We start from the raw sequence: 25503 nt of genomic DNA on the forward strand, positions 1-25503 counted from the left end.
GTAGGCAATCGCAGAGTTTCTCTCATTGGGGTTGGTGATGCTGCCACCGTCCCATTGTGTGCAATGGATACTGCGATGCTAGAGCACGTAGCAAGATAGAACATGCTGTGATTTGTTTTCTGCGTGGCATCGCTGTGCCAAGCAGAAAAACATCGCTCATGTTTATGACCCCATTCAAAAGAATGGGGTTCATATTTGTGCGCCTTGCAACGCACAAATCGCGCGAGATTTTGACGCCCCCTGTGAAGCTGGCCTAAGGTCAGTCTCACATTACGAGTTTGAATTGCAGATTCCGCCATCGCCCTTCCACATGGATGATCCGCTATAAAACGCTGGAAACAATGTATATTTGAATTTTCCTTCACATCCATAGGTGCGAATTGCATATACCTCGTGCATGCTCTAATTCACCGCAAATGGCCTCCATTGATTGCGTATGTGCTGTGGGTACCTGCGTCATCGCTAAGCTACGGCACAGGAAATACATAAAAAAAACTATCTGTGTTGCACATGACCGCGTGTCTCCGCGGTCATATGCAATACAATTATGTGACATACGTAGGGTCACCGGCCGGGCTCACAGCTGGTATCGGCTGCGGGCCTCCCACATGCAGAATCTGACCTGGTCGTGTGAGCCCGGCCTAATACTATTCTGTCGCTTTCTGATTTGTAGAGAAAGCTTTGCAGCAGTCATGTTGCTAACATCACAGGTAACATCACTCTTGCTTCCAGCAAAATGACCTCTGCCCAGGTCACAGAGCACGCCTAGAACAGTCTCCCATACAAGTCAGTGGGTCAGCTGCTGTCCATTGTGTGAATGGCCCATGAAGCTGCTGTAAAGCACATCTTCTAAATGCTGTTAAATGCAGCACAGGCAGCATGGCCGCCACCATAGTCATTTATAGACAGCTGAATACAAAATTCTACGCTCAAAATAAAAACATTAGAAAAATTGAAAATATTTCACTATCTGGTTTTAATTAATACAAAAAAATGGCATAATACAGTCACTTAAAACTGACTGCCGGAGATTAGAAGCACAAGCTGTGCCACTCTTTTCCATGCACTGTTGCATCCCTCCTCCTCTGAAGTGAATGGACATGGAGAACAGTGGCACTGTTTCTGGAGGTTAAAAAATCCATATTCCTTTTCCTAATGTCCTACAGCACGTTAAATCCAAATGACCAAAAACTGCTTTACTTGCCTCCTACTTTTTACCATAGAGCATTTTCTGTTGTCATCGTGTGCCCCCTCTAACTCATGTATCATACACATACGAAAAGTATATGCTGGCTCATTCCAGGACAAACCACCCAAGGGGTAACATCTGATTGGCTCTGATTCTTACAAAACTTGGCACATTCATTTGTGGAATGTATATGAAAACTGAATTTTCAGATCATCGGTTCAGGAATACAGGAGGGTCAATTTTCTGAAAGTCACCAAGAACAATAATTTTTGATGATTCCTATCTCGGAAACTGTTGGGCGAAGGAAGATGCGCTAGGTGTCATTCTCTTCATAATATGTAGATTTATGAAATTGTTTTCCTAACATTGTAATTCCAATACAAGTTAAAGTAAAATGTAGAATAAAAGTGTACATTTTTTTTTTGTTTGTTTTGGAACTGAGCCACTCCAAAGAGAAGGCTGAAAAAAATGTAAGTGTGTAATATATATCACACATGGGATTCCGCAGCATGAAAGAAATCGCGGCATGTTCTATTTGCCGCGGAAAAATGCGCGGCCGGCTTCCAATGTAGTAAATGGAAGCCGTCCGTCACGCGATACTTCCGTTGTGAGCACAGCGGAAGTATTGTGTGAATATGCGTCACCGGGCTGCGCATGCGCACTGGCTAGGACTCTCGCGGCAGATCTGGAGAGGTGAGTATGGGATCTTTGTGGGGCGCTGTGTCTGACTCCGCTGCGATATTCCGCTGGCAGAGTCTGACATGGCCGTGGGCAGGAGGCCCAAGGGTGACTTTTCCTGGAATGACCCTACTGTGCTGTCACAGACAGGTGCTTTTTTTTTCTTCCCTTCTCTATATGCATTTGTGTAGTTATGCAGATACTTTATGGCAGTAGACTTGGGTGTAATATAAAGTATCTTTTCCAGCCTTGTCCACCAACATCAAAATTGTTCTAATCTACTTTCATATAAAAATCTAGTAACATCAGACATTTATACACAAAATACCAGAACACAGAAATCACTTGTACAAAATATATAAGCTCTCTATAGGGTCATACAATGTATATTATATATATATAGTCTATCATATGTAAAAATAGCTACAGTACCTCACTAAAAATAGGATTGCTTTTTGTGTTGTCTATGTATAAAATCTGCATAGAAGTCTTAGATGCATGTGCAGATCCTTTATAAAAGTCTGCACGATTTAATGCAGTGGTCTGCAAGCTGCAGCTGCTCTGGAGGGCCACAGGTTGCAGATCTCTGAGTCATGGAAGCAATGGGTTAATGAGCCTGGTGGAACCCCCCCACCCCGCTTGTTCTAACTTGATGGGTAGTAATATGGCAAATTCCAGATTCGATGTGAGAAGGTGGGGAACAAGCTTTGTGTATTCCTATCCACATAGCTGGACACGGTTGGTATTTCCTCTTTCTGTAGGTTGGGATCGCCGGGCATTGTGAAGTTGACGGGGCAGTTGGCATTCCACATGTCCAGCAGCTTCACCTGTTGATTTTCTCTTTCTATCGAACTCAGGAAATCCTTCAGGACTTGCTTGAATATATAGACAATTTCCCACGGCAGCACGTCGTTCTCTGCCAAGACCTCTCGAAACCTAGGAACAGAATGGGTGCTTTATAAATTGTGGTTACTTTTTACTGGAATTGAATCTCAAGACAACCGAACCAACAAGGAGTAATTATGTCAGCCAGGTCCAAACTAGATACATATAGACTATTTCTTGCCCTATAGCCAATGTATTAATCTTTGTCTTGGCCAGCCTCCTGCTGTACATAAAGGAATATATGGGGAGCCATCCGCCGTCTGAATGACTAAAGTACAGAATGCTGCTAAGACTGTTTTTTCATATCCTCGTTTTTGGTTTTGCCACAAAAGGAAACCACCATGTATTTCCAAATCATCACACAATGGACAACCAAAAGATGTAAAGAATAGTGCTGCATGCGCTGCAAACATAGATGTAATTATCCTTTCTCGTTCATAGAGAATTTTTATTAATTTGTAATAACTAACAAAAGCTGGATTGCTATTAGGTCAAATGGGTCACTTGTCCCCCCCCCCCCCCCCCCTATTTTAATGCACCCAATCGGAATATTTTGAGTTATTTCGGGTCTCGTTCAGGACCCTGATTTCTAAGCTAGGATGGAGAGCAGCCAAAGGTTGGTTCATGAGGACTTGGTATGTATTTCACAGGTGTTGATATAGGCAATGAGTGTTCCAAAGGAATGAAACATTTTCTGTTGATTCTCCCCACAGATTACAATTGGGGGATCACTGGGCGCCCCAGCCGCAGGACACTAATCAGCTTAGTGTTACTGGATCCCTCTAAGGGTACTTATACGTGTAGTGATAATCACTTGCCCATGTCAGTTTGCTTATTTGCTCGGGCCATTGGTTTAAACCCAAAGATAAATAGTTTGTTTTTTTAACCGGATTGTTCAGTCCGCTGTATCAGTGAGTGAGAACGGCTGAACGATCGGTGTTTAAACCAAATGATTAGCGAACGAGCCAATAGTAATATTATGCCTGCATGAAGTGAACGCTAAGTGAACCAATTAACGCTTGCTGCTCAGTCGTTGGCTGTTTATACACTGAGCAATTCTTGTTCAAGTAAGAACGATCCAGTGTTTCTTTACATTTTTTAACCATTATTGTCCCGTGTAAAGCGCCTTAACCTGCAGGGAGAGCCGTTTTTGACACATTTGAGCACTACTTGCAGTGATGCCAACTGCAATATAAGTTTGTAATGAGGCGACCGCTATAAGGTCATGGGATAGTGGCCATATTGGTGCATTCTGGTCCTGAATCCTTCCCAAATGCAGCAACTTACTTTGTAACTCTCAGACTGGTTTCACACGGACTACAAAATCGTACGATTTTGTAGTGATGCGACATCGCTGCAAATGGCATGTATGTGAAGCCCATGCTTTCCAATGGCTTCTTTCACACGAGCGATTGTTTTGTAGACCGACACACTGCGAGACTACAAAATCACGGCATTCTCTATACAGCAGTGATTTTCTATGTTTTGTAGCCCATGTTTCCCTATGGAGCCCGCTTGTTTATCGCATCGCATGAACTTGAGATTTTCGTGTGATGCGATTTTAATATTAAGAAAGTACTATTAACTTTCTTGCCATAAAATCGCGGGTAGCAGCGATGCAACATTTTTTTCCAAGGACAATGCATCACTGATGCTACAAAATGGCGTGCACATAGCAGTGATATCGCTGTCACCCGTGTGAAAGAGGCCTCAAACTGACTTGTAGGATAGAAAAGGGGTGGAGCAAAGCCCAGTAGGATGTCCGGGGACCAGAAGCCTCAAGGAGCTGAAGAAGAAAGAGTGTAGATTTGTGTGCAAATTAACTTCACTAGGGGGCGCTGCCAACCAGATAAAGCCACCAACGGGTGGACAAAATGGAGCGAATGGAGAAACAATATAGGTAGCCCGGCGCTGCTCTCCAATTAATGTCAACAGGCAGTAGGATAAGAGTTAGCTAACTTCTCTTTTTATTGTCAATTGGGCGTTTCGGGGTAGGCCCCTTCATCAGTGTAGCTGGGTTAGACATAACTCTTGGGGTTGGAGAATAAACCCAAAAGCGCTGGTGTTTCCAGAAGCCTACCTACGTCTCCTGGTCTTCCCTGGTAGGCTCGCAGCACCTTCTGGTAACACCAGCGCTTTTTGGTTTAATCTCCAGCCCCAAGAGTTGTGTGTAACCCAGCTACACTGATGAAGGGGCCTACCCCGAAACACAGATCTGCTGGTTTTAATTAACACAGTAAAAGAAGTTGGATAAATCTTATCGCACTGCCTGTTGAAATTTATTGAAGAGCGGCGCCGGGCTACCAGCATTATTTCTCCATTCGCTTCAAACTGATTTATAGCAGTGCTTTTGCAACAAAACCAAGCAATTTTTAACACTTTTGTGATTACATTGCTTTTCCATTTACCGCTGTCTGTTAAACGTCTCCCTGCAAGATGACCTGAAGTTGCTGGATGGAGACTGGTGTCAAGCAGCTGAGGTTGTTCCAGTTAATGCCTGTACATATAACCTATCTTGTACATAGAAATATATGCTTACCAGTATGAGTGATGCTCGCAACATTCTAGGTAGGTATGTAGCTAAAGTTGCAAGAAGATATAACAAGATAGCGGAAAATTTCACAACAAAATCTGCAGTATTTGCGCTAAAGGTAGATTCAAAATCGGCATCATCTGTGCGGAATTGGACTGGAAATTAGCTGCTGATTTTCGCAACCGCAGCGCTACCTCTCGCCTCCACAAATTCTTTGTGCCTTCACCCAGCAACCTCTAGTGAGCGCAGGGAAGTAACACATCACCTGACGGCAGTGCTGTGCTCACTAGAGGGTGCCGGGTGAAAGAATTTGGAGGCGAGGGGTAGTGCTGCGGCTGTGAAAATACAGCACATTTCTACTCATATTGAGCACCAATGGTGCGGATTGTGACACTGTCTTTTGCGGAAATGTTGCAGATTTTGCTGTAGAAAATCCGCATCCTATTTGCTGTTAGGTATGAACATAACCTTACAATCATTGACGCACGGAATGGTCAATAATTATTTTTCATTGTAGCTCGTCTATTTCACGTTAGTTAAGCTAGATGCAGCTTACTTGTTTAACAGCAAGAAGAGAAGTGCGTCATATCACTTATTTTAATTAGTAATGTATTTTCCTGGTGATCTAATAATGGGAAAGCGTTACCTGCTCAGCACCGTCCCTGTGTGGCAGGGCTGGATCTGGGAGCACAGAACCTCCAGCTGCTTCTGCTCAGTTACCGGGATGCTCGGCTTCAAGCTGTAATCATTTCTCAGCCAGTTATAATCCGCTCCTGTCTTCTGTCCCCTCTGCTCGTTCTCTATCTCGTGCAGCAGCCGCTCACGCTCTCCCAGGTGCCACTGTAATTCTCTCAGCAAAGTCTTGGTCACCACTTCCGAGCCAGGGTATTGCGTCGACTTGTCCGTCTCTGCTCTTGACCATTTCATCCAGCCAAAGAATGGCATCCTTCTCCTGTTTGGGTACTGGAATTGAATTCCATACATTTTAATACAAAAGAAATCTTCAATTACCAGGCAAAAATATAAATAATTTAGCATATTTTTTTTTAAATATTAGTATTTCATCCAACTTTCCACACCATTATTAGAAGCCGTAGAAATAATAACCAAATAACCCGTATTGTAAAGACTCGCAAGAAACAAAAGGCTGGTATACTTTACCTCTTAATTCCAAGACTGGTGGGGATTTAGCGTGTCCTTTCTTTTGTCCTGGACTTGTCTTTAAAGGTCTTGCAAGGATGCCTGTTAAAATATATCATGTGAAGTCTCATTAGAGTCCGGTGGGAGAATCCTTGTAAAGTCTGGGCTGCTGCTGCCTTCTTGGCACCATACAGGAATGAAAGCAGCGTCGGACCCTTGCTGAGGACATCTGACAAGATAGCGGCTTGCTGTCCACTAACTGCATCTGCTGATATGCCAGCTCTTAAAGTTGAACATGTCATGTGACCTTTTTTTTTTTTTTTGGTGTCACTGTGTTAGTTGTGAAAAAGAAACCTTCCCCCAAGAATTCACAAAGTACTTCCATGAAACTTGCAATGCAATCATTCTCTCCTAGTTATATAGTCTAACATTTAGCATAGATTTCTGATAGAAGTAGCTTGTAAAATTTGACTACGATTCACACAACAATGCAGGCAGTGTATCGAAAATGAATGGATAATGGTACGTTCCTTCTATAGTCTGGCGAGAAAACCTATAGAATCACGCAGTGCTTCAAGCAAAAATGAGTACATACCATGACGATGCTGGTGCAGCGCTGAGATGTAATCCAGTAATTCCTCTCCCCACTGTATAGGCTTGTATGTAGGATGAGGCGCTCATTCATGTCCTGATGGTTTTGTGTGCACTAAAGGTCGCTGAAGCAGTATTTTTTCCCCCTCCTTTTTTTTTCTCCCTCTTCCGTTTCAGTTATCTAGTCTCTTTTTATTAGTCTGAACCCCAGGCATGAGGAGACAGCTCTTCTCCTTACTTCCTTCCCCGAGATCTCTGGTTTTACAGCTCAGAATTTTCTCAGCATTGTTGCGTTTTTTCCCCCCTTTATCCCAGAGATGTTGGCTAACGGAGAGTGTTAATGTGCCCTAGATGCCATACGACACAACACATGATGTGCATGGCAGTTATTAAAGCAGATATTATACACTGGAAAAATTCAGATGTCAACATTAATATCGCTCAGCTGGAAGGTTTTCACAATGCATTGTATATGGTACCATGGAAATCTGAAGGAGCTGGCCGCATAATGACACGACTGTCTCTGTAAATTCCAAGATAAATTCAAAGCATGGCTTTTTACCACCTTTTTCTGTAGTTTTTTTTTGTTGTTCTTGCAGAAAATAAAATGCTAACTGTTAAATAGAAAATTTAGCATTTCTTAGAATTCCAAAAGCTATTTTAAAGGGGTACTCCATCCTTAAAGGGGTTTTCTAGGCATCAAAAAATTATTAATGACCTATCCTCGATAGTTTGGATAGGTCATCAATAGTTTATCAGCAGGAGCCGCCGCTTGGGATCTATGGCGATCACACAGCTTGCTGTTGGTATAACGTGCATCATAGGGAAGCTGAAGCCACTATTGCACTTCAGCGCCCTTCCCCGGTGTCGCAGGCAGAAGTGTAATAGCTGACTTCAGCCCCCATTGATTTCAATAGGAGTGAAGTTGGCTAGGACACACATGACACAGATCCTGCCGCACTTACAGGAGATAATTGCTTCTTTTACGTACTATACTTATTTTATATTATAAGGGTATTCCGGTGATTCAAAGTGAAAGCTATATGCTTCATAAGGTGATAACATGTAACTTTGCAATATAACTTTATAACCTTTACAAAACTGCAAAGATATTGCTTCATCTGTCGCGTGTCCCCCCCGACTTAGTTCTTCATTGGTATCCAATGGTTACGACCTGTGTGCTCCACCGGTTTACTGGTCAGACATGCTCAGTACCTTCAAATTCTGTAATGACGACATAGGGCCTCAGTTATCAAAGGTGTTTAAAGCAGTTATTATGTTACTATGCGTGTGCTATGCTGTGCTGAGTCCCCACTTATTTACATTAAGGTGTACAATCCTATTTTTTTAAGAAATCGTATGAAGAAGTGGCAGCATGCAAGATAAAAAAAAGATTTAAAAAAAGTCTCTATTACTCCATAGGTTAAGAAAGCAAGCTACTTTTCAGCCTACATGTGGCTTTTCATTATTGACAGTATCTTGCATGCTGCCACTACCGTGCTTCATACTATTTCCTGGGATTGAGGTTCACACCCTCACTTAGTGGCTGGCATTTTTCTCCACCTCAGGGCGAGCACCCACTGGCGTTTTTTTACCTGCGTTTTGCATTTTGCGTTTTTCCTGCACAGGCATAGAGATAACATGTGTTCCTGTCCACTGGCGTTTTTTTTGCGTTGCGTTTGCGTTTTTAACATAGGAACTGTCAGTTGCATATGTGTCCTTATTTTTCTCCTAATGCACCCATGAAAGTCAATGGAAATTAATAGAAAAGCCGCGAAAACGCCGTGAAAAATGCGCGGAAAAATCGCGGGAAACGCGGCGAAAACGCTGCGTTTTTTCCCCGCGGAAAACGCAAACGCCAGTGGGTGCTCGCCCTTACCTGGAGTTTTTCACGGAGTGCTGCTGGATATTACTTCTTGGAATCGTATTTTTTCAGTTGCTTGAAAAAATATGCAACATGTCCTAGTTTGGTAATGGTAAAAAGCAGCAACGCCACCATATGCTTGTGTTTTAGCTATATTTACTGTCTAGTACAAATGAAATAACAATATTCTGCAGGTTCTTATGGTTACAACGATACAAAATTTCTGTTGGGTTTTTACTTCTTTTGCATAATACTATATAAAAGAAAATATTTTGCTTTTGTTTCACTAGGCACGTTTTTTTTTCGTTGATGTAGTTTTATGGGTGCTTGGATTTTTTATTTTTTTTTGCAGAACAAGTTTTACTTTAAGGCTGCCTGTCCACAGGCGTTGATGCCCGGGAGCAGGAGCCAGCAGACGGATCTCCACTGTCAGCCTATCTGACAGATGGGCTGACCGCGGAGGACCGTGGAGAATCGCGGCAAATCGCAGCATGCTGCGATTTACCGATCGCCAGTGGAGAATAGAATGCCTGTCAGATAGTGGTATGATATAGAATGCCTGTCAGATAGTGGTATGATATAGAATGCCTGTCAGATTGTGGTATAATATAATACTATGGTATTACATCATACTGCAGGAGTAATCAAAGCATTGCAAGTTCTTGCTCCCTGTGGGGACTAAAAAAAAAAAAAAAAGTTTTACTAATTACTAAAATAAAAAACAAAACCCTTTGCCATGTTTATAATAAAATAATCTAAATAATAAAACAAAGAATATATTTGGTATCGCAGCTTCCATAAAAGTCCGATCTATAAAAGTAAGGATGGGCTCACACGAGCGTGTTTTTTGTGCATACTTAGGTGCGTACATACGTGCGCACCTAGGTACGAGCAAAAATGCGTGAACAAAGCTTCGGGCTTGTTGTCAATGGAGCGCCGGCTGCCGGCGGCTCCATTGAAAACAATGCTCTGCCGGCTCCATGCATTCTTTTTCTAGGAAAGGGTTTTCATATAAGCCCTTCCCTGAAAAAGAAACCTTTTAGTCCAAAAAAAACCCAAAACTTGCCTCTCCGCCGCTGCCGTGACCCCCGCGGGCATGAAGAACACATCTGCCGCATGTGTTTGACAGATGTTTCCTTCACCCCCACTAGTTAAAAGAATTCCCTGCTGCTACATATACCACATCTGTGGCAGATGCAGCAGAGGAATTCTTTGATTCTCAACCGCAGTTGTCATCCTGCTGCCGGCATCCCTGTCAATGGCTTTTCAGGAAAGGGCTTCATTGGTTGCAGTGCTTCAGCCAATCACAATTAAAGCTACCAGCAGGCGGGGATTTTAAATCCCCGCATTCTGCTAGCTAAGAACGACAGAGTCGGGGACAGCGGCAGAAGCCCTTCCCTGAAAAGCCTTTTAAAATAGTATGGAAAAAAAAAATCTATACCCACCTGCCGGGGCTCAGCCGCTACTTCTGCCGCTGTCTCCTGCTCTGTAATACTGAGCTATCAGCAGCTGGGGATTTAAAATCCCCGCCTACTGGTAGCTCTTATTTTCATTGGCTGAGCAGTTCAGCCAATCACAATCGGAGCTACCATCAGGCGGGGATTTTAAATCCCCGGCTGCTAATAACAGAACTGAGCCCCGGCAGGTGAGTATTTTTTTTTGTACAGTATTTTGAATGGCTTTTCAGGTAAGGGCTTCATGCCCTTCCCTGAAAAGCCATTGACAGCTGCCGGGGCTCAGCGGTGACTTCTGCCGCTGTCCCTGGCTCTGTAGCACTGCTAAGTTATCAGCAGCCGGGGATTTGAAATCCCCGGGCTGCTGATAGCTCAGAACTACAGAGTCGGCGACAGCGCCAGAAGTCGCGGCTGAGCCCCGGCAGCTGAAGGGAGGTGAGTATGCTTTTTTTTTTCTTTTAAAACACAACTCTTCCTGGATTTTCAGGGAAGGGCTTATAAAGCCCTTCCCTGAAAAGCCATTGACTGGGATTCTGGCAGCAGGATTTTCTACCGCAGCTGTCATGTGTGACAGCTGCGGTTGAGAATTGAAGAATTTCTCTGCTGCATCTCCCACAGATGTGGCAGATGTAGCAGCAGAGAATTCTTTTAACTAGCGGGGTTGAAGGAAACATCTGCCGCATGCGGCAGATGTGTTCTTCATCCCCGCGGGGTTCACGGCAGCAGCGGCGGTGAGGTAAATTTTTTTTTTTTTTTTTAAACACAAAAAATTTTCTTTTTCAGGGAAGGGCTGATATATAAAGCCCTTCCCTGAAAAAGAATACAGGGAGCCGGCAGAGCATTGTTTGCAATGGAGCCGCCGGCAGCAGCTGCTTCTCCAATGAAAACCATGCGTGCATTCCCAATGGTGCGTGCCTGCAAAGAAAGGACATGCGTTCAAATGCAAAGTACAGACATGTGCACACACCATAGGGAATGCATTGTTGTAAATACAAGCGTGTTTTTGTGCACGCACAAAAACACGCTCGTGTGAAGCCACCCTAATGCTGTTTTTACCTCGCACAGTGAATGTCCTCAGAAAAAAAAGGCCAAAATTGTGCTTTTCTTTTTCTTTTTTCTTTTTTGTAACCCTGAAAAAATTTAATAAAAAGCGATCAAAAAGTCATATGTATTTAAAATGTATTCAGAAACTATAGGAAGTCCCGCAAAAAATGAGCCCTCGCACAGCTATGCTGACAGAAAAATAAAAAAGTTATGGCTGTCAGAACATGGTAGAAAATTATTTAAAAATATAAAATCTTTGATAAAAATTAGAGATGAGCGTACTCGTTAAGGAGAGATACTCGAGTGAGTATCGTCCTTACAGAGTACCTGCCTGCTCGCCCGCAAAGATTCGGGTGTGGGCGGGGGTGAGCTCTGTGTTGCGGGGGGAAGAGAGAGAGATCTCTACCCTGTTCCTGCCCCCCGCCGGCACCCGAATCTTTGCGGGCGAGCAGGCAGGTACTCGAAAAGGATGATACTCGCTCGAGTATCTCTCCTTAACGAGTACGCTCACTCATCTCTAGTTTCAAAGGGTTTTATTAAATTTTATAGTCATACATGTAATAGGCTTTTGACATTCTAACGTCCCCTCGCAGGGGCCAAGTATTGCCATCAAAAATAACATTTGCCTATTGCGGCTAATGGAATACAAAGACATAGGGGTAGAACAGAACAAAGGGGTCAACATAAAATTTTAAAACCTAAATCAGTAGGTCGTCAAGAATCCATATCAACGGATATACGTGTCTGAATTGCGTGCATCAATCCATTCGGCCACTAGAATGGAGGTTAAGTGGATGATATAATGTGGTGTAATCCCGGGATCTCTGTACATTCGATCCAAGGTTGCCAAATTTTCTGGAATTTTATTATCGTATCTGTTCTGATAGCATGAATTCTTTCATATAGCATAATTGAAGATATTCTTTTGAGTACCGCTGGGAAAGAGAGAGTAGGTGACTTCCATGCGGAGGCGATGTGGATTCTTGTAGCCATACATACATATTGTATCAATTTATGGGCTTGATACCTAGATCGCGCAGGGCGATCTCCCAATAGGAAGACTAGGGGATTTGGGAATCGGACCCACAAACATTTGGTTGAGAAGTCTGTGGACCTTCGACCAGTCTGTCAACTTCTGGGCATGTCCACCATGTACGAAGCATATCTCCTCTTTCCTGACATCACCTAAAACATAGTGGGGAAGAGGTTGGATAGAAATGGTGTAGTCTTTGTGGGACTAAGTAGACCTGTCTAATAAAAATAAATAGAAGTAGCGCAGCAAAAAAAAACCCTATAAGGCCGCCTGCAGACGAGCGGGTCGGATCCGGCAGCGAGAATTCTCGCCGCGGGACCCGACCCGAGAGCCTGCAGGGACGAGCGCGTACTCACCCGCGCCTGGCGGCCACGGCCCTTTCATTTGCCGGCTGCGGCGCAGCCGGCGCATGCGCAGACCGGAGCCGGCGGCCGGGTGAGTGCGTGCCCCGCACAAAAATAGGACATGCCGCGGTTTGTTTGCCGCGTGAGATTTCGCGCGGCCAAACCGCGGCCGTCTACATAGGAGTGCGTATTGTAATGCACTCCTATGCAAACTTTCAGTGGCGGAAATCCCGCGGCAAATACCGCCGCGGGATTTCCGCCCGTGTGCAGGCGGCCTTAATTTGATATCGCAGTAATTGTACTGACCCATAGAATAAAGTTATCAGGTAATTTTTGTTGCAGTGTACAAGACGCACCCAAAGTTGGCAGAATTTTGTTTTTTTCCATTTCACTGTACTTTTTTATGTTTTTCAGTACATTATATGGTACATTAAATACTGCCATTAAAAAATACAACTCGTCCCGCTAAAAAACAAGCCCTCAGACAGCTACGTTGATGGATAAATAAGATTTATGATTTTTAAAAAGGGGGGAGAGGACAACAAAAATTGAGCAGGAAAAAAAAGGGCCCCGTCCTTAAGGTGATAAGGCACCTTTCATACCGAGTTTTTTTTGGATGTGGATTCTGAGCTCTGACCTGTGATCTGAGTTTTAATAGTGTGGATTTGAAATTGGCTGCGTAGGAAAAAAAAATATTGATTGCTTCTTCCTCATGCCTAAATTGTGTCCGAAAAAATTCACTCATTAGCATCATTGTATTGGGTTAATCCATGTACAGACTTGCGTCATGTTGAAGTGAAAATCTGTGTATTTTCTTTGAGATCCGTGTCAGATTTTTCTGACGTGGATTTCGAATTGTTTAAACCAGGCTTAATAGGCTCAATAGAGCTTTTTTGGCTTCCAGTTACCATGGTAACCTATTGGCACTGCTGGGGACACTAATAGCATTAAAAGGGGAACCCCCTCCCTCTAACTATTTAGATGCCATTGTCACTGTTGAGCAGTGTGTCAGCTGTCGATGTTGATGCTCAGTCTTAAACAACTAGCCAGTTGGTTTAAATAGTAGCTACACTGACAATTAACTTTTGACACGTCATAGAGACCTATCAAAAGCACTGATCAGTGGAGGGCCCGGCTGCTGAGATTCCTGATGACTGCTAGAACAAGGGGTCTGCAGTGCTCACCCAAGCGCTGTGCCTCCTCTTCTGGTTTTTCTATTTTGCAGCAGCTGAAGGTGGGCCCATATAAGGCTGGGTTCACACGGGACGGAATTACCGCAGAATGTACGGCAATACCGCCCACGGCTCCTAATCCCGGGATTAGTCAGCAAAGTGGACGAGATTTTGCAAAAATCTCATCCACACGCTGCGGCCAAGCCGCGTGGAAGTGGGCATGCGTCGCAGAAAACAAAGATGCAGCATGTCAATACATTTTTTCATTTCTGCGGCGGCCTCTCTCCTTTCTATCGGAAGAGATGGCCTCAGCGAAAATGCAGACTTCAAAAACTAAACTAAAGGTCTCGGGATTTGAAGCTGCGCTTCTCCTGTGGAAATCTCGCGGTTTTCCGGTGCAGTCATTCCGCAGGAATTCCGCCCCGTGTGAACCCAGCCCAATACTTCCTTTTACCTGTGATGGGACTGCAGTGAAATTGAACACTTCTGCCAAAGATTGCAGCTGATTATTAGACCATCAAGCAGTGTGACATCTTGTGATTTTCCAACAGAAAGAAGTCGTCCAATTCTGTCAGCACCCTTTAAAGACCGCACTAAAGATGTGCATTTTGTTTCACTTCACCTGAGTTAACGCATTATCTGGTAACTAGAGCTGGTATCCGTAGAGGAGATGGGTAAGGGCACATCTGATTGTTCATGGTGTCACAGTTGCTCTTTATCAATAAGCGTAATTAAACCAAAAGCCTGGAAGCGATTCAGCAACACTTTGACATGCAGCGAATAGACAGTTTATTTCCACGGTGCAATGTAATAATCTCCTAATGAAAAATGAGAAAATCTCTAACAGACTTACTCATCACTTCAGTTGGTTTGCTTTTGCAGTAATTTGCTGTCACTGAAGGTTGTGTGTGTCTACACTATGTAACAATGTGTATGCTTATCTTTCTCAGGACACCATCTGAGTTCTCATATATTGCTGAGTTCAGGCACCTGGAGGATCAGGAGCTACAAGTGTATGCCAGTGCTGCTGACCGTGAAAAACCAGGTATTCATACTGCCACTTCCTTCACATAACAAGTCAAGGGGGTAGATGCCAGTATTAAAGGCCTTGCTTGTCCCACCATTAAATCATATTCATTGATACCCCTGTTGAGGTGAAAATAAGCCCTACTCTGATTTTTCAGGGAGGCCTGAAATAGAAGCCCTACCCTGAAAATAAGCCCTAGCTGCATTACATTTAAAAAACAGGAATACATTACCTAGCAAACACTCAGTCCAGGTCCCTCCAGCTGTTCTCGGGGTTCCGACGCACTTCTTGCAGTCCTCGTCCGCCAAGAGAAGATCGCTTCCTGGTTACGAGATTCATAAATTCCACCTCCAGGAAACGATGGCTCTACCTGGTTCTCGAGCGCTGCTGCTAAGCCAATCAATGCAGTACTCGATGAACTAATCACAGCCATCGGATTGGTTTATCGAACACTGCATTGATTGGCTGAGCAGAGCTCGCGAACCAATTAGAGCCATCGCTTACTGGAGACGCGACTTATGAAACCCGTAACCAGGAAGTGATCTTCTGTGGGCGGCCGAGGACTGCAAGAAGCGCGTTGGAGCTCCGAGAGCGGCGGGAGGGACCTGGACCGAGTGTGCGAGGTAAGTATAATAAGACATCCCCTGAAAATAAGACCTAGCGCCTCTTTTGGGGTAAAAAAAATCATAATAAGACTGCCTTGTTTTCGAGGGAAAAACAGCAGTAGAGGTCATAAAAAACCTGAAACGTGGTTGGTGTAATATAACACAAATTAGGAGTCTGAGTAAGGAAATTCCGTATCCTAAGGAACTTTGAAAAATCTTTGTGAATCTGAAATTTAGCACAACTGTCATTAACCCTTAAATACACAGTGGGAGTGAGAAAAATGGCTCAAAGCGCAACGACTTCAAAAAATGGTGATGATGGTAAGATATAGAGATTTTATTACATGAGGAGTAAAACCAGCCGAAGAGACAAGGAAAAAACTCTTCAGTAATTGCTGGGATATGACGTGCTGGATGGCTACTGTGAGTATTTAGGTTGCCATGCCGTGTAGATATCTACACTTCAGACACCAGGAGCTACACCTGCAGCCTGGTCCTCTGCCTATAGTTTCCCTATTAGCCGTACTGGCATGGCAACCTAAATAATGACTATTCAAATTGATTCCTGATTGTATAATGCATTCACAAGCTAGGTCCCGAAGAGTGGGAGCCGCTCATCAAGGGCTCATTCACTAGACCGTGATTTTGGCGAATATTACGCTTGTGATGCACGGTCATGTGACATGGTGGATGGAGTCAATAAAAGTGCATGGACTTTTAATGATCCGTTCCCATTAGCGTGTAGATTCGTGCGTGAAAAAGATCACAGCATGTTCTCTTTCACCACGAATTGTGCAGTGTGAGTCCTATTCTTTTCTATGGGCAGCGTATGCAAGGCTGTCCGTATGCAATACATTACGTATGGGCGACGATACATAGGCAACGCCACTATGAAACAGAGCAGGAATTGAGGACCGTTGCGCTGTGCATGACTGCGTGTCTGCTATACTTGGTCATGCGCAGTGCACTCGCTGCACATGCGGTCTCTGCCATCTCGCACAGACCAGTAAATCACTGTGCGAACCACACAGTGTTTTACGCATATGATCGTGTGAATGAGCCCTTATGCTTACATACAGCAGATTTGTTGCACAGATTTCTGACAAAAAAATCTATTTCATACATCTGTTTCTGCAGCGTGTAAGTTTTATGATTTTGTCCGGGGATTCTGTGACCGCTACAGTAAACTGTACTGTGACAGAACCCCTGAACGGAGCCATTCACTTCTATTGTGAAACTGACACTTTTGTCTGTTTTACAAGGTTTCTGCTTTATTTGGAGTACAGAATAACATAAATCAACTACCTTACGTTATTCTATACTCCAGATAAATTGGACTTTCTGGCAGCCGAAGGCATAGGGGTGTATAGAACCCCAGACCTCTAAAACGTCTAAAACTTTTAAATGTCGCTGTAGATTAACTCCGCTGATAGCCGACCTCCACCGGTAACAGCCACTATCAAAGACAGCCTGTACCTACTTTGTATGCAGCGGGGTCTGCTCCTGATCCCACTCCATGCAAAGCCTGATGCTGGAGGACCTACATGTACGCCCAAAAACATCAAGGGGTTAAGAATAGTTTGCAAGTCACTTCTCTGCAGCGTGTAGCCAGAGATCTGTTGGGTGTATGAAGCACATACCTTTTTAACAGCTTGTGCTCGCTCCTGATCATAATCAAGCCATGCGGAAATGTCATGTTTTACATTATGACATGTTGATATTTGCCAGAAGGAATCGTAGACTTTTTTTTTCCCCCCTCTGCATCCTGCCCTCCTGACACAACACTGTATGTATTCATGCGAATTTTGTCCTCAACATTGTTATTTTCCATTGGATGGATATTTATTAAAGTAACTGGTGGGTTTGGATGTACCATGCATTTACAGCAAAGGAAACGGACACCTCAGCGATTCTAAATCTAAATGTCTCATGTTTCCTGAGTTTATAAATGGCATTTATAGAGCTCTCAATCATACAATTCAACAATAGAACCAAGCCAACATTCATATAATGTACAGGGGGAACCAACGACACACTGAAGACTTTCATTATTGGTGCAAAAATAGAGTAAATTGAATATTTAAGTAGACTTAGAATGAAATCTCTTCTGTAAGTGGAAAAAGTATAAAGTAAAGAATTCACCTTTGGAACAATTAATTCTCCTATTGGTGTGTTACGACAGAGAATGGAAGGTGTATATAAACTCACCTGGTACTCGAAAGGTGAACCCTGGCTTGGGAAAACCGTCTGGCACCCTTAGTCCAGGATTGCGTGTAGTAATCACTCTTTGTCCGGAATCCACCGTGGTTGTGGAGAGTAGTTTGGGGTATACAAGCTACATGGATAACCAGGAGCTCACCGTGAAGAGACCAGGTATAGAGCAAAAGAACTACCCCGCGCTACAGGGGACTAGGAGTGAATAATTTCTTAGGGTTGGAAATTAATATGATTTTATTAGAGCTACGTGTTTCGGCACTATTACGTGCCTTTTTCAAGCTTGAATAGTGCCGAAACGCGTAGCTCTAATAAAACAAAATTGATTTCCAACCCTAAGAAATCATTCACTCATAGTCCCCTGTAGCGCGGGGTAGTTCTCTTCTGGAAGTGGAAATTATCTACACATTTTTCGATGTTATGCTCTTCATATTAAAATAGAATCGCCCATAAATAGAAGTGCAGGTCCAGCTTTTGTCGATTTTGTAAGTGAGGATTTGTCATTTCTCATTTAGTAAATACTTGCATTCCTTATGAAATAATTACAGTGCAGCTTTGGACTTTGCAATGTACTGTACACAGTAGTGATGATCACTCCTGTATAAAAGTGCAGGAGCAGTTATCACTGGGGCGACTGGGCGCTTATGCACTCAAGTCTTCCCATGTACCCATGTAAAAGGGCCCTGAAGGCCCATTTACATGGCCCGATGATCGCTCAAACGACAGTCTGAGTGACAGCTTTGAGCGATCATTTTGCATAAACTATTAAGTAGCTACTCAGCTATTTAGGAGAATTAAGTGTGTAAATGAAGCCTTAGCTGAAAGGAGTTAATAGCTGGAGGTCTCTTATCTCCATTCAGCTCCTTTGTTCTCGGCGGGTTAAATAGCTGAAACAATACTATCAGCACTACCCGCGGAGAACTCAGCGTGCGTTCTGATAAGACCGCACAATGGTTTTTAGGCTAGCTTCAATTCAATGATTAATGAGCAGTGCCCGATGGCCGCGCATTTAAACACAACGATTATCGCTACAAAGATTGCTTTTGAGCGATTTCTGAGCGATCATCGTTACGTGTAAATGGGCCTTTAGTGTCAATAGTGACAGGTTATAGGCAAGCACCCTATGGAGAATGGATTGGTAATATAATTTAATCAGGAATAACGGATAAACGGCACAATGCCAAGTTCTAAGAAAAAGTGCTCATTTTCTGGGGAATGTATTCACTAAAACGGATGTATCGGAGCTGACAGATCCTTTTTTAAAGCTCTGTTCAAATCTAATTTCAGTGACCTATATGTTTAAGATGCCTATTGAATTCTGTTGGCCAGAAGTATGCAAAAATGTGTCCTCTAGCTGTTAGTAACCTTTTGACTTTTAAATGTAATATTTTTTTCCTCCCCTTTAAATCCCGTGGCATCAGGCCCCGTCGATAAGTCTTCTGAAGTGGCTAAAGAGTCTGTGCCTGAGCCGGAAGTGAAGTACCCTGAATTACCCATTTTAAAAGACAGAGAAGAGGTAAGCAAGTGCATTGAATTTGGCTGACATGTATGTGCATACCCAGGTAAGGGGGACCTGTCAGCTCTCCTGGAGAATCTTTTAGTTAAACTCTGCGTTGTGCTGTTTCTCTAAAGTTCTTCCTAGAAATTTCTGAACAAATGATCAAGGTGTTACTAATGAATGTGTAGGCCATTTGTTGACTACTTCCGAGGAATTACAGAGGAACAGCGCAATGCACACTGGAAAGGGAAAGGTGTGCCAGAGTTGTGTCATGGAGAAAAGTGTTTACTAAGGGCTCATGCTGCAGTTTGATATTTATTTATTTTTATAAATTCCCCTCTCTGATTTATAACTTGTATTGGTATAAATACACATGGATAAATGAAGTCCATGGAATCCATTCCTCATGTATCATTTGTCCGTGAAACGCACGCGTGATAAGCAGTGAAAACACTGTTGTGGGCACGAGCCCCAAAATTCTCTAAAATTCTGACATAGATCAGTTAATGTAGGAGCCAATTAGATCAGTCCAGGAGCCCATTTTTCCCCCCTAGCCAAGCCATAAATAGCCCTATTGACGTAAGTAGAATAAAAAGTTATGTACCAGCATTGATTTAACTATAGTTTCATTAAAAGATGTTTAATTTTCACGTCTTTAAAGCTTGAAAATTGTTTCAAATTACTTGTTTTACTAAAGATACTGCTCAAGTCTTTAGCTAACAACCTACAACCCTGTTCCCTCTCCTCATTTCATTCTCGTGGTCATCTATATTTGAGTAGGATTGGGTAATGTGAAAAGAAAACTTCCTAATTATCAGGAGGTTATTTATGTGCTGTAGTAACCTGATGACCCAACTTGCCCTTCCAGGATTGTGGCTTGAATGCCACTCTGGAGTAGTTGGTTAGCAGTAGTGTTGGGTTGTAGGTGAGACTGTTGGCTGTAGATTGTGTTTTAATTAATTTACATTTTTAGTAGGAAAATCTTTTTTTCTTTTTTTACCACCAGTTAATTACTTTAATTGAAAGCAATTCAGTTGTGATCATACATGGAGCAACTGGAAGCGGGAAGAGCACACAACTTCCGCAGTATATCCTGGATTACCATATGCAGCGCTCTACTTACTGTAATATAGTGGTGACCCAGCCAAGGAAGATCGCTGCATGCAGCATTGCCACATGGATCAGCAAGGAGAGAAAGTGGCCTCTGTGTGGGCTAGTGGGCTATCAGGTATGACATCCCACATTTTAATTTCCAAGTAATAATTGTTTGTATAATATCTTCTGCCTAAAAGTATTGTATTTAAGACTCCCGTTTACATTGTGGAAAAGTTGGCAGGACTAGCGGACTGTGCATGGGGGGGGGCCTCCTGATTTACTCTAGATGTATGATGCTGGGGAAGAAGGATCAGGTATGCTGAATATCAATGGCTGAACTTTTTTTTTTTTGTTCTTCTTGGAGAGAAGTCTCTGTCGGATACTGTCTGAGAGCACTTTAACTCTGTCATCCCATTGAAAACTTGCTGAATAAGCATTCAAATAACCGCTATTGAAGTTGTATGGGCTCCTTAAAACGTATTCCAGCAATTCAAAGTGAAAACGTTATGCTTTATAAGGCAATAGCATGTAATTCTGCAATATAATGTTATAACTTGTTTTACAAAGCTGCAGAGATATTGCTTTACCTGTGGCCTCCCCCTCGCTTACTTCTCCATTGGTATCCAGTGGTTAGGACCTGTAGGCTCTGCTGTTTTACTGGTCAGGCATGCTCAGTGTATTTAAATTCTGTAATGACACAGTTTGTAGACTGGTCAGTAACTGGCAATGCAGCATTTAGGGAGATGTAGCTTTTGCACTAATATGTAAATCTAAGGCTGGCTGGAAAGAATCGTTGGCGCAGGTCAGCCAAAAAAGGCTACTGGAGTTCAGATTGATGATTTAGATGGATGTATAGAATAATCGCAATAGGTGGAAATATTAGAGACGTTTTGAAAATGTCACCCAGTCTCGGGAATACCTATTTAACTCTTCTCTCTCTTATGATATCCTTGGGTCCTTGGCTGACCTAATGTTATTATTGCTTAACAGAATGTAGAGTATCATGTCACAGGAAGAATAACTTAAACTAGCAATTTGAATGGCAGCAAGCTGGAAATAATGGGCTGAGAGATATTCATGGAATGTATTTAGTAGGCTAGGAACACGTTTCTGTACATTTCATTCCTTATTTCATTTTTAAAGGTTTCCCTAGAGAAAAAGGCATCAGCTGACACTCGCTTGATCTACATGACCACTGGTGTTCTTCTGCAGAAGATAGTGGGTGGTAAAAGCTTGGCTGAATTTACCCACATTTTTATTGATGAGGTAGGTACTACATTCACTTAAAGATTAACATGTTTAAAAGGGCCTTTTTCTGTATGCTAGTATGGCTGCTTCAAGCTATCTGTATGTCATATACTGGCCTACATAAGTGCCAACATACCAGAGGTAATGTCAACTATGTTGAATTGCGAAATCATTAAAGGGGTTCTGTCATTATAAAAAAAAAAAAAAATATTCTATACTTTCCTATTCCTCCCCAGGTGCCCTTATTACCAGATCTTCTCCTCACTGATATTCTCTTGGCTCCTCCAGCCCCCTGGGTCACGTCACCTCCAGCTGGCCGGATCCTCTTCTTCCTGTGACGAAGTATACATTGCTGGCATTCTGCTTCCCTCAGGGCAGTGTACGTTACATCACTAAAACAGGCTGACGAGGATTCGGCATTCCCTGCTAGGCAGTGAATGCTACGTCATTCGTAGCATTCATTGCCCTGCAGGAAGTGAACTGAAGCTAATGGACGCTCGAAAATGGGAAGAAATGGATTCAGCCAGCTGAAGGTGAGATGACCCGGGGAACTGGAGGAGCCAGGAGAAGATCAGTGAGGAAAAAATGCAGTAAGAAGACTGCCTGGGGAGGAATAGGTCCATTTTTTTTTTCTGTAATGACAAAGCCCCTTTAAAGATGTTGTCAGACCATTATTCGTTGTGTAGATCGTGAGAAATAATGTTTACCATCAACTTGATCAGTTTTGACATGTACTTAAATAGTATAGTGCAGCCTGGCTCACACGGGCACGCACAGATTCGGCTGCTAAATCCCACAGCCGAATCCGTGCGTGCCCGCAGAAATAGACATTAAAAAACAGCTTCTTACCTCTCCGGATCCAGTGCCGGTCTCCTCCGTTGCAGCGGGATCTTCTTTCTTCAGCACGGCAGATGCGTTTGGGTTTTTTAAAATTTTATTTTTCTGCTTTCCTGCGGATTCGCGGCACATCCGCAGTGACAGCTGCAGGTGTGCTGAGGATGGGGCTACTTTCATTGACCTTAGTGGAAGCCATCCCTGTGCGATCCGCAGGAAACTAGAGCATGCTGCAATTTCTTCCAGCACGTCCGACCCACATGCCGGGAGAAAAAAAAACACATCCACATGCTAAAAAGCTTCTCTGCGGGCGCCCATGTATCCCTATGGGCGGCTTGATTTGCGGATCTCCTGCAGGTTCCGCAAATCAAATCCGCCTGTGTGAGCCAGGCCCTAGAGTTGTGGCGTGATTAAATGAACAGTCTTGCCACCTGGAGCCCTAAAAGTGGTTCCACCCTTGGCCTATAAAAAGGCTCTCAGAGGCTCCTTCTGTGTAGTGGAGCTCTTTTTCCACTTGTGTAAATTTTGTTGACCACTAGACACCTCTACGACACGATCAAAGAGATTTTGCCCAGCTAACAACATTTGAGAAGAGACGCATTATTGGAATGCGAGAAGCTGGATGGTTATATCGACTATTTGTCTGCAAGTGGGCCATTCTGACCAGACTGTTAGGAGGTGTTGGGACCAGTGGATACATGAGAGCATGGGGGCAAGGCAACCAGGCTCAAGACATTATCGACAGACCACCAGTAGAGAGAATCGTTGGCTCGTCCAACAAGCATGAGCAGCTATAACTGTTTCATTGTCTGCCATCGAGAGACAGATAGCAACATTGTTTCAGGTCCCTGTGTCTGTCAGAACCATTTGATTCGCTAAAGGACATTTGGTCTGAAGATGACCATTACCTGTACTGCCGTTGACACCCACCCATTGTTGCCTCTGTGGAACAGGGTCGTCTTTGGTGATGAATCCAGGTGTAGTTTAGGTACGGAAAAAAGCTGTGTTTGTGTCTGGGGACCTAAAGGTTGAGCGCCTCAATCCTGCCTTTGCTGTGGAGCAGCACACTGCCCCCACTGCTGGTGTGCTGGACTGTGGGGCCATTGGATATGACAGTCGGTCACCCCTAGTAGTAGTACGATGGCCAATGACAGCTCAACGATTTGTTCAGGACATCCGGCAACCACATGTGTTCCTCTCATGGCGGGGCTTCCAAGAGGCATTTTCCAGCAGGATAATGCTCGGCTGCACACACAAGGGTGTCATAGGAATGCCTTTACAACATTGTCACACTTCCGTGGCCTGTGCGCTCACCAGATTTATCGCCAATAGAATATGTATGGGACCATATGGGGCGCCAACTTTGACAGCCCAAGAGTTTGCACCATCTGGAGGCTCAGTTTGAGCAAATGTGGATGATATGCTGCAGGATACAATACAGAACCTGTATGCTTCCATGCCTACCTGTATCACATCTTACATCCAAGCTAGAGGCGGTCCAACAGAGTAGAAGAGCCTCCTTGCCTGCCCATATCACATCTTTTATCCGAACTAGAGGTGGTACAACAGGATACTAGAGCCTCCATGTCCGCCCGCATCACATCTTGTATCCAAGCTAGAGGCGGTACAACAGGGCACTAGAGCCTCCATTCAAGTGTTCAGTTTTCCACAATAAATTCTCCTTTTGCTCTGATATTGTAATCACTTACTTATATCAACATTACAATTACACAGAGAACATATCATTCAATTTCTATGACAACTTCTAGGGGAGGGATTTTTTTTCCCTTACAATGAGTGTAGCTTTCTACCCAGCTTATCAAGAAGGAGCTGAGCCTCTGCAATACATGGCATTGATGAAAAATTTGTGTAAACTGCTTTAAAACAGATACAGCATCTTTGAACTTTTGCTGTAAAATTGATTTATGGGATATCCTCTTTTCAATAATTTGAAATATAATTTTGCAGAAGTAAGACTTTAGCTTTCATAGCTCAGGATACAGAATCATACAGAGATTGATGAGCCTAAGGGCAAATTACTCTTAGAGAGACTTGAATAAATCTCAAGGCTGCATAGTAATGAAGCTTGAAGGAATCGTGAAAAGGTACTTATATATGGTAGAAATACGGTATATTTCTGAAACATAGCCCTTCAGGAACTTTCGTATGAAAATGATTTATGGGATAAACCATTTAAATGGAAATTATCGTTAATGTACTTAGTGGAAAAAAAGCCTTTATCACCTTTCCACAAGATGGGAAATAAATTCATAATTGTTGAGGTTCTTTTCGCTGAGACCCCCGGTTATTTTTCATTATCTATTGTACAACGTTCTTGGAAACCCTATGAAAGAGCTCTTAAATGATTCAGATGAGGTATACGATAGCAGGACACCCAGGCGAAAGAATTCTCTAAATACTACTGGGAGAGAGGAAGGTTTGAGTACAAGTAGTCAGGTTTTTTTTTCTCATGACGCAACTGGGGGAAAGCCCTCGGGAAGCCCAGCTGCTGATGCACCTCATGATAAAAGGAAAGGTCTGCGCTGTACCAAAGCTCACATACTAGCAACATGCGTGGCATGAGTCTTGAGAAATTGGACATTGTGAAACGCTAAATGACAAGCCTTAACATTGATATTCTTGTAATTAGTGAATTGTACTGGACAGGTAATGGATATTTACAGCCGGTTAATTTCACATTGCACTATGCAGGAAATCGGGAGGAATGGAGTAGCCTTTATTACAAACAAGCAGACCTCCAAAGGCAATAGAAAGGTTTAGAACAATCAGCGACCATATCATTGCTATACGGATACATGGCAAGCTAGTGAACATCTCAGTCTTACAGGTCTATGCCCCAATGACTTATTCTGATGAGGAAACAATTGAAGATTTTTATGACTATGTCTAGAAAACTCTAAACGAAGTGCCAAAGAAGGGCATCATTTACGTTATGGGCGACTTCAATTCCAAAGTGGGTAGCCAGCCAGAAGCAACCATCACTGGAAAATTTAGGCTTGGTGAAACAATAGAAGCCGGTGATTGCCTGGTACAG

The 25503-nt window shown here is 43.3% G+C and overlaps 2 protein-coding genes across 4 annotated transcripts in view; one reads left to right on the forward strand and one right to left on the reverse strand.

Moving 5' to 3' along the window:
- TDRD9 (tudor domain containing 9) overlaps positions 1 to 25503 on the forward strand; it is a 143240-nt gene that overhangs the window by 11741 nt on the left and 105996 nt on the right. The window contains exons 2-5 of the mRNA XM_066572415.1: positions 14878 to 14972; positions 19195 to 19289; positions 20278 to 20499; positions 21510 to 21632. Coding sequence (XP_066428512.1) covers positions 14878 to 14972; positions 19195 to 19289; positions 20278 to 20499; positions 21510 to 21632 — 535 coding nt within the window. The remainder of the gene's footprint in view (positions 1 to 14877; positions 14973 to 19194; positions 19290 to 20277; positions 20500 to 21509; positions 21633 to 25503) is intronic.
- On the reverse strand, positions 958 to 21903 carry RD3L (RD3 like). Of its 3 annotated transcripts, none has more exons than XM_066608139.1 (4): positions 21864 to 21903; positions 6447 to 6527; positions 5932 to 6248; positions 958 to 2803 (listed from the first exon to the last, which is right to left on the reverse strand). In XM_066608139.1, exons 3-4 carry the CDS (start codon positions 6228 to 6230, stop codon positions 2512 to 2514), a joined length of 591 nt encoding a protein of 196 aa, XP_066464236.1. In that variant the 5' UTR covers positions 6231 to 6248; positions 6447 to 6527; positions 21864 to 21903; the 3' UTR covers positions 958 to 2511. The 3 variants fall into 3 exon arrangements, with proteins under 3 accessions (XP_066464236.1, XP_066464235.1, XP_066464234.1); XM_066608138.1 differs by lacking the exon at positions 21864 to 21903 and adding an exon at positions 7021 to 7098; XM_066608137.1 differs by lacking the exon at positions 21864 to 21903 and having other exon boundaries at positions 6447 to 6670.

Source organism: Eleutherodactylus coqui, chromosome 6 (assembly GCF_035609145.1).
Source record: "Eleutherodactylus coqui strain aEleCoq1 chromosome 6, aEleCoq1.hap1, whole genome shotgun sequence".
NCBI lineage: Eukaryota > Metazoa > Chordata > Amphibia > Anura > Eleutherodactylidae > Eleutherodactylus > Eleutherodactylus coqui.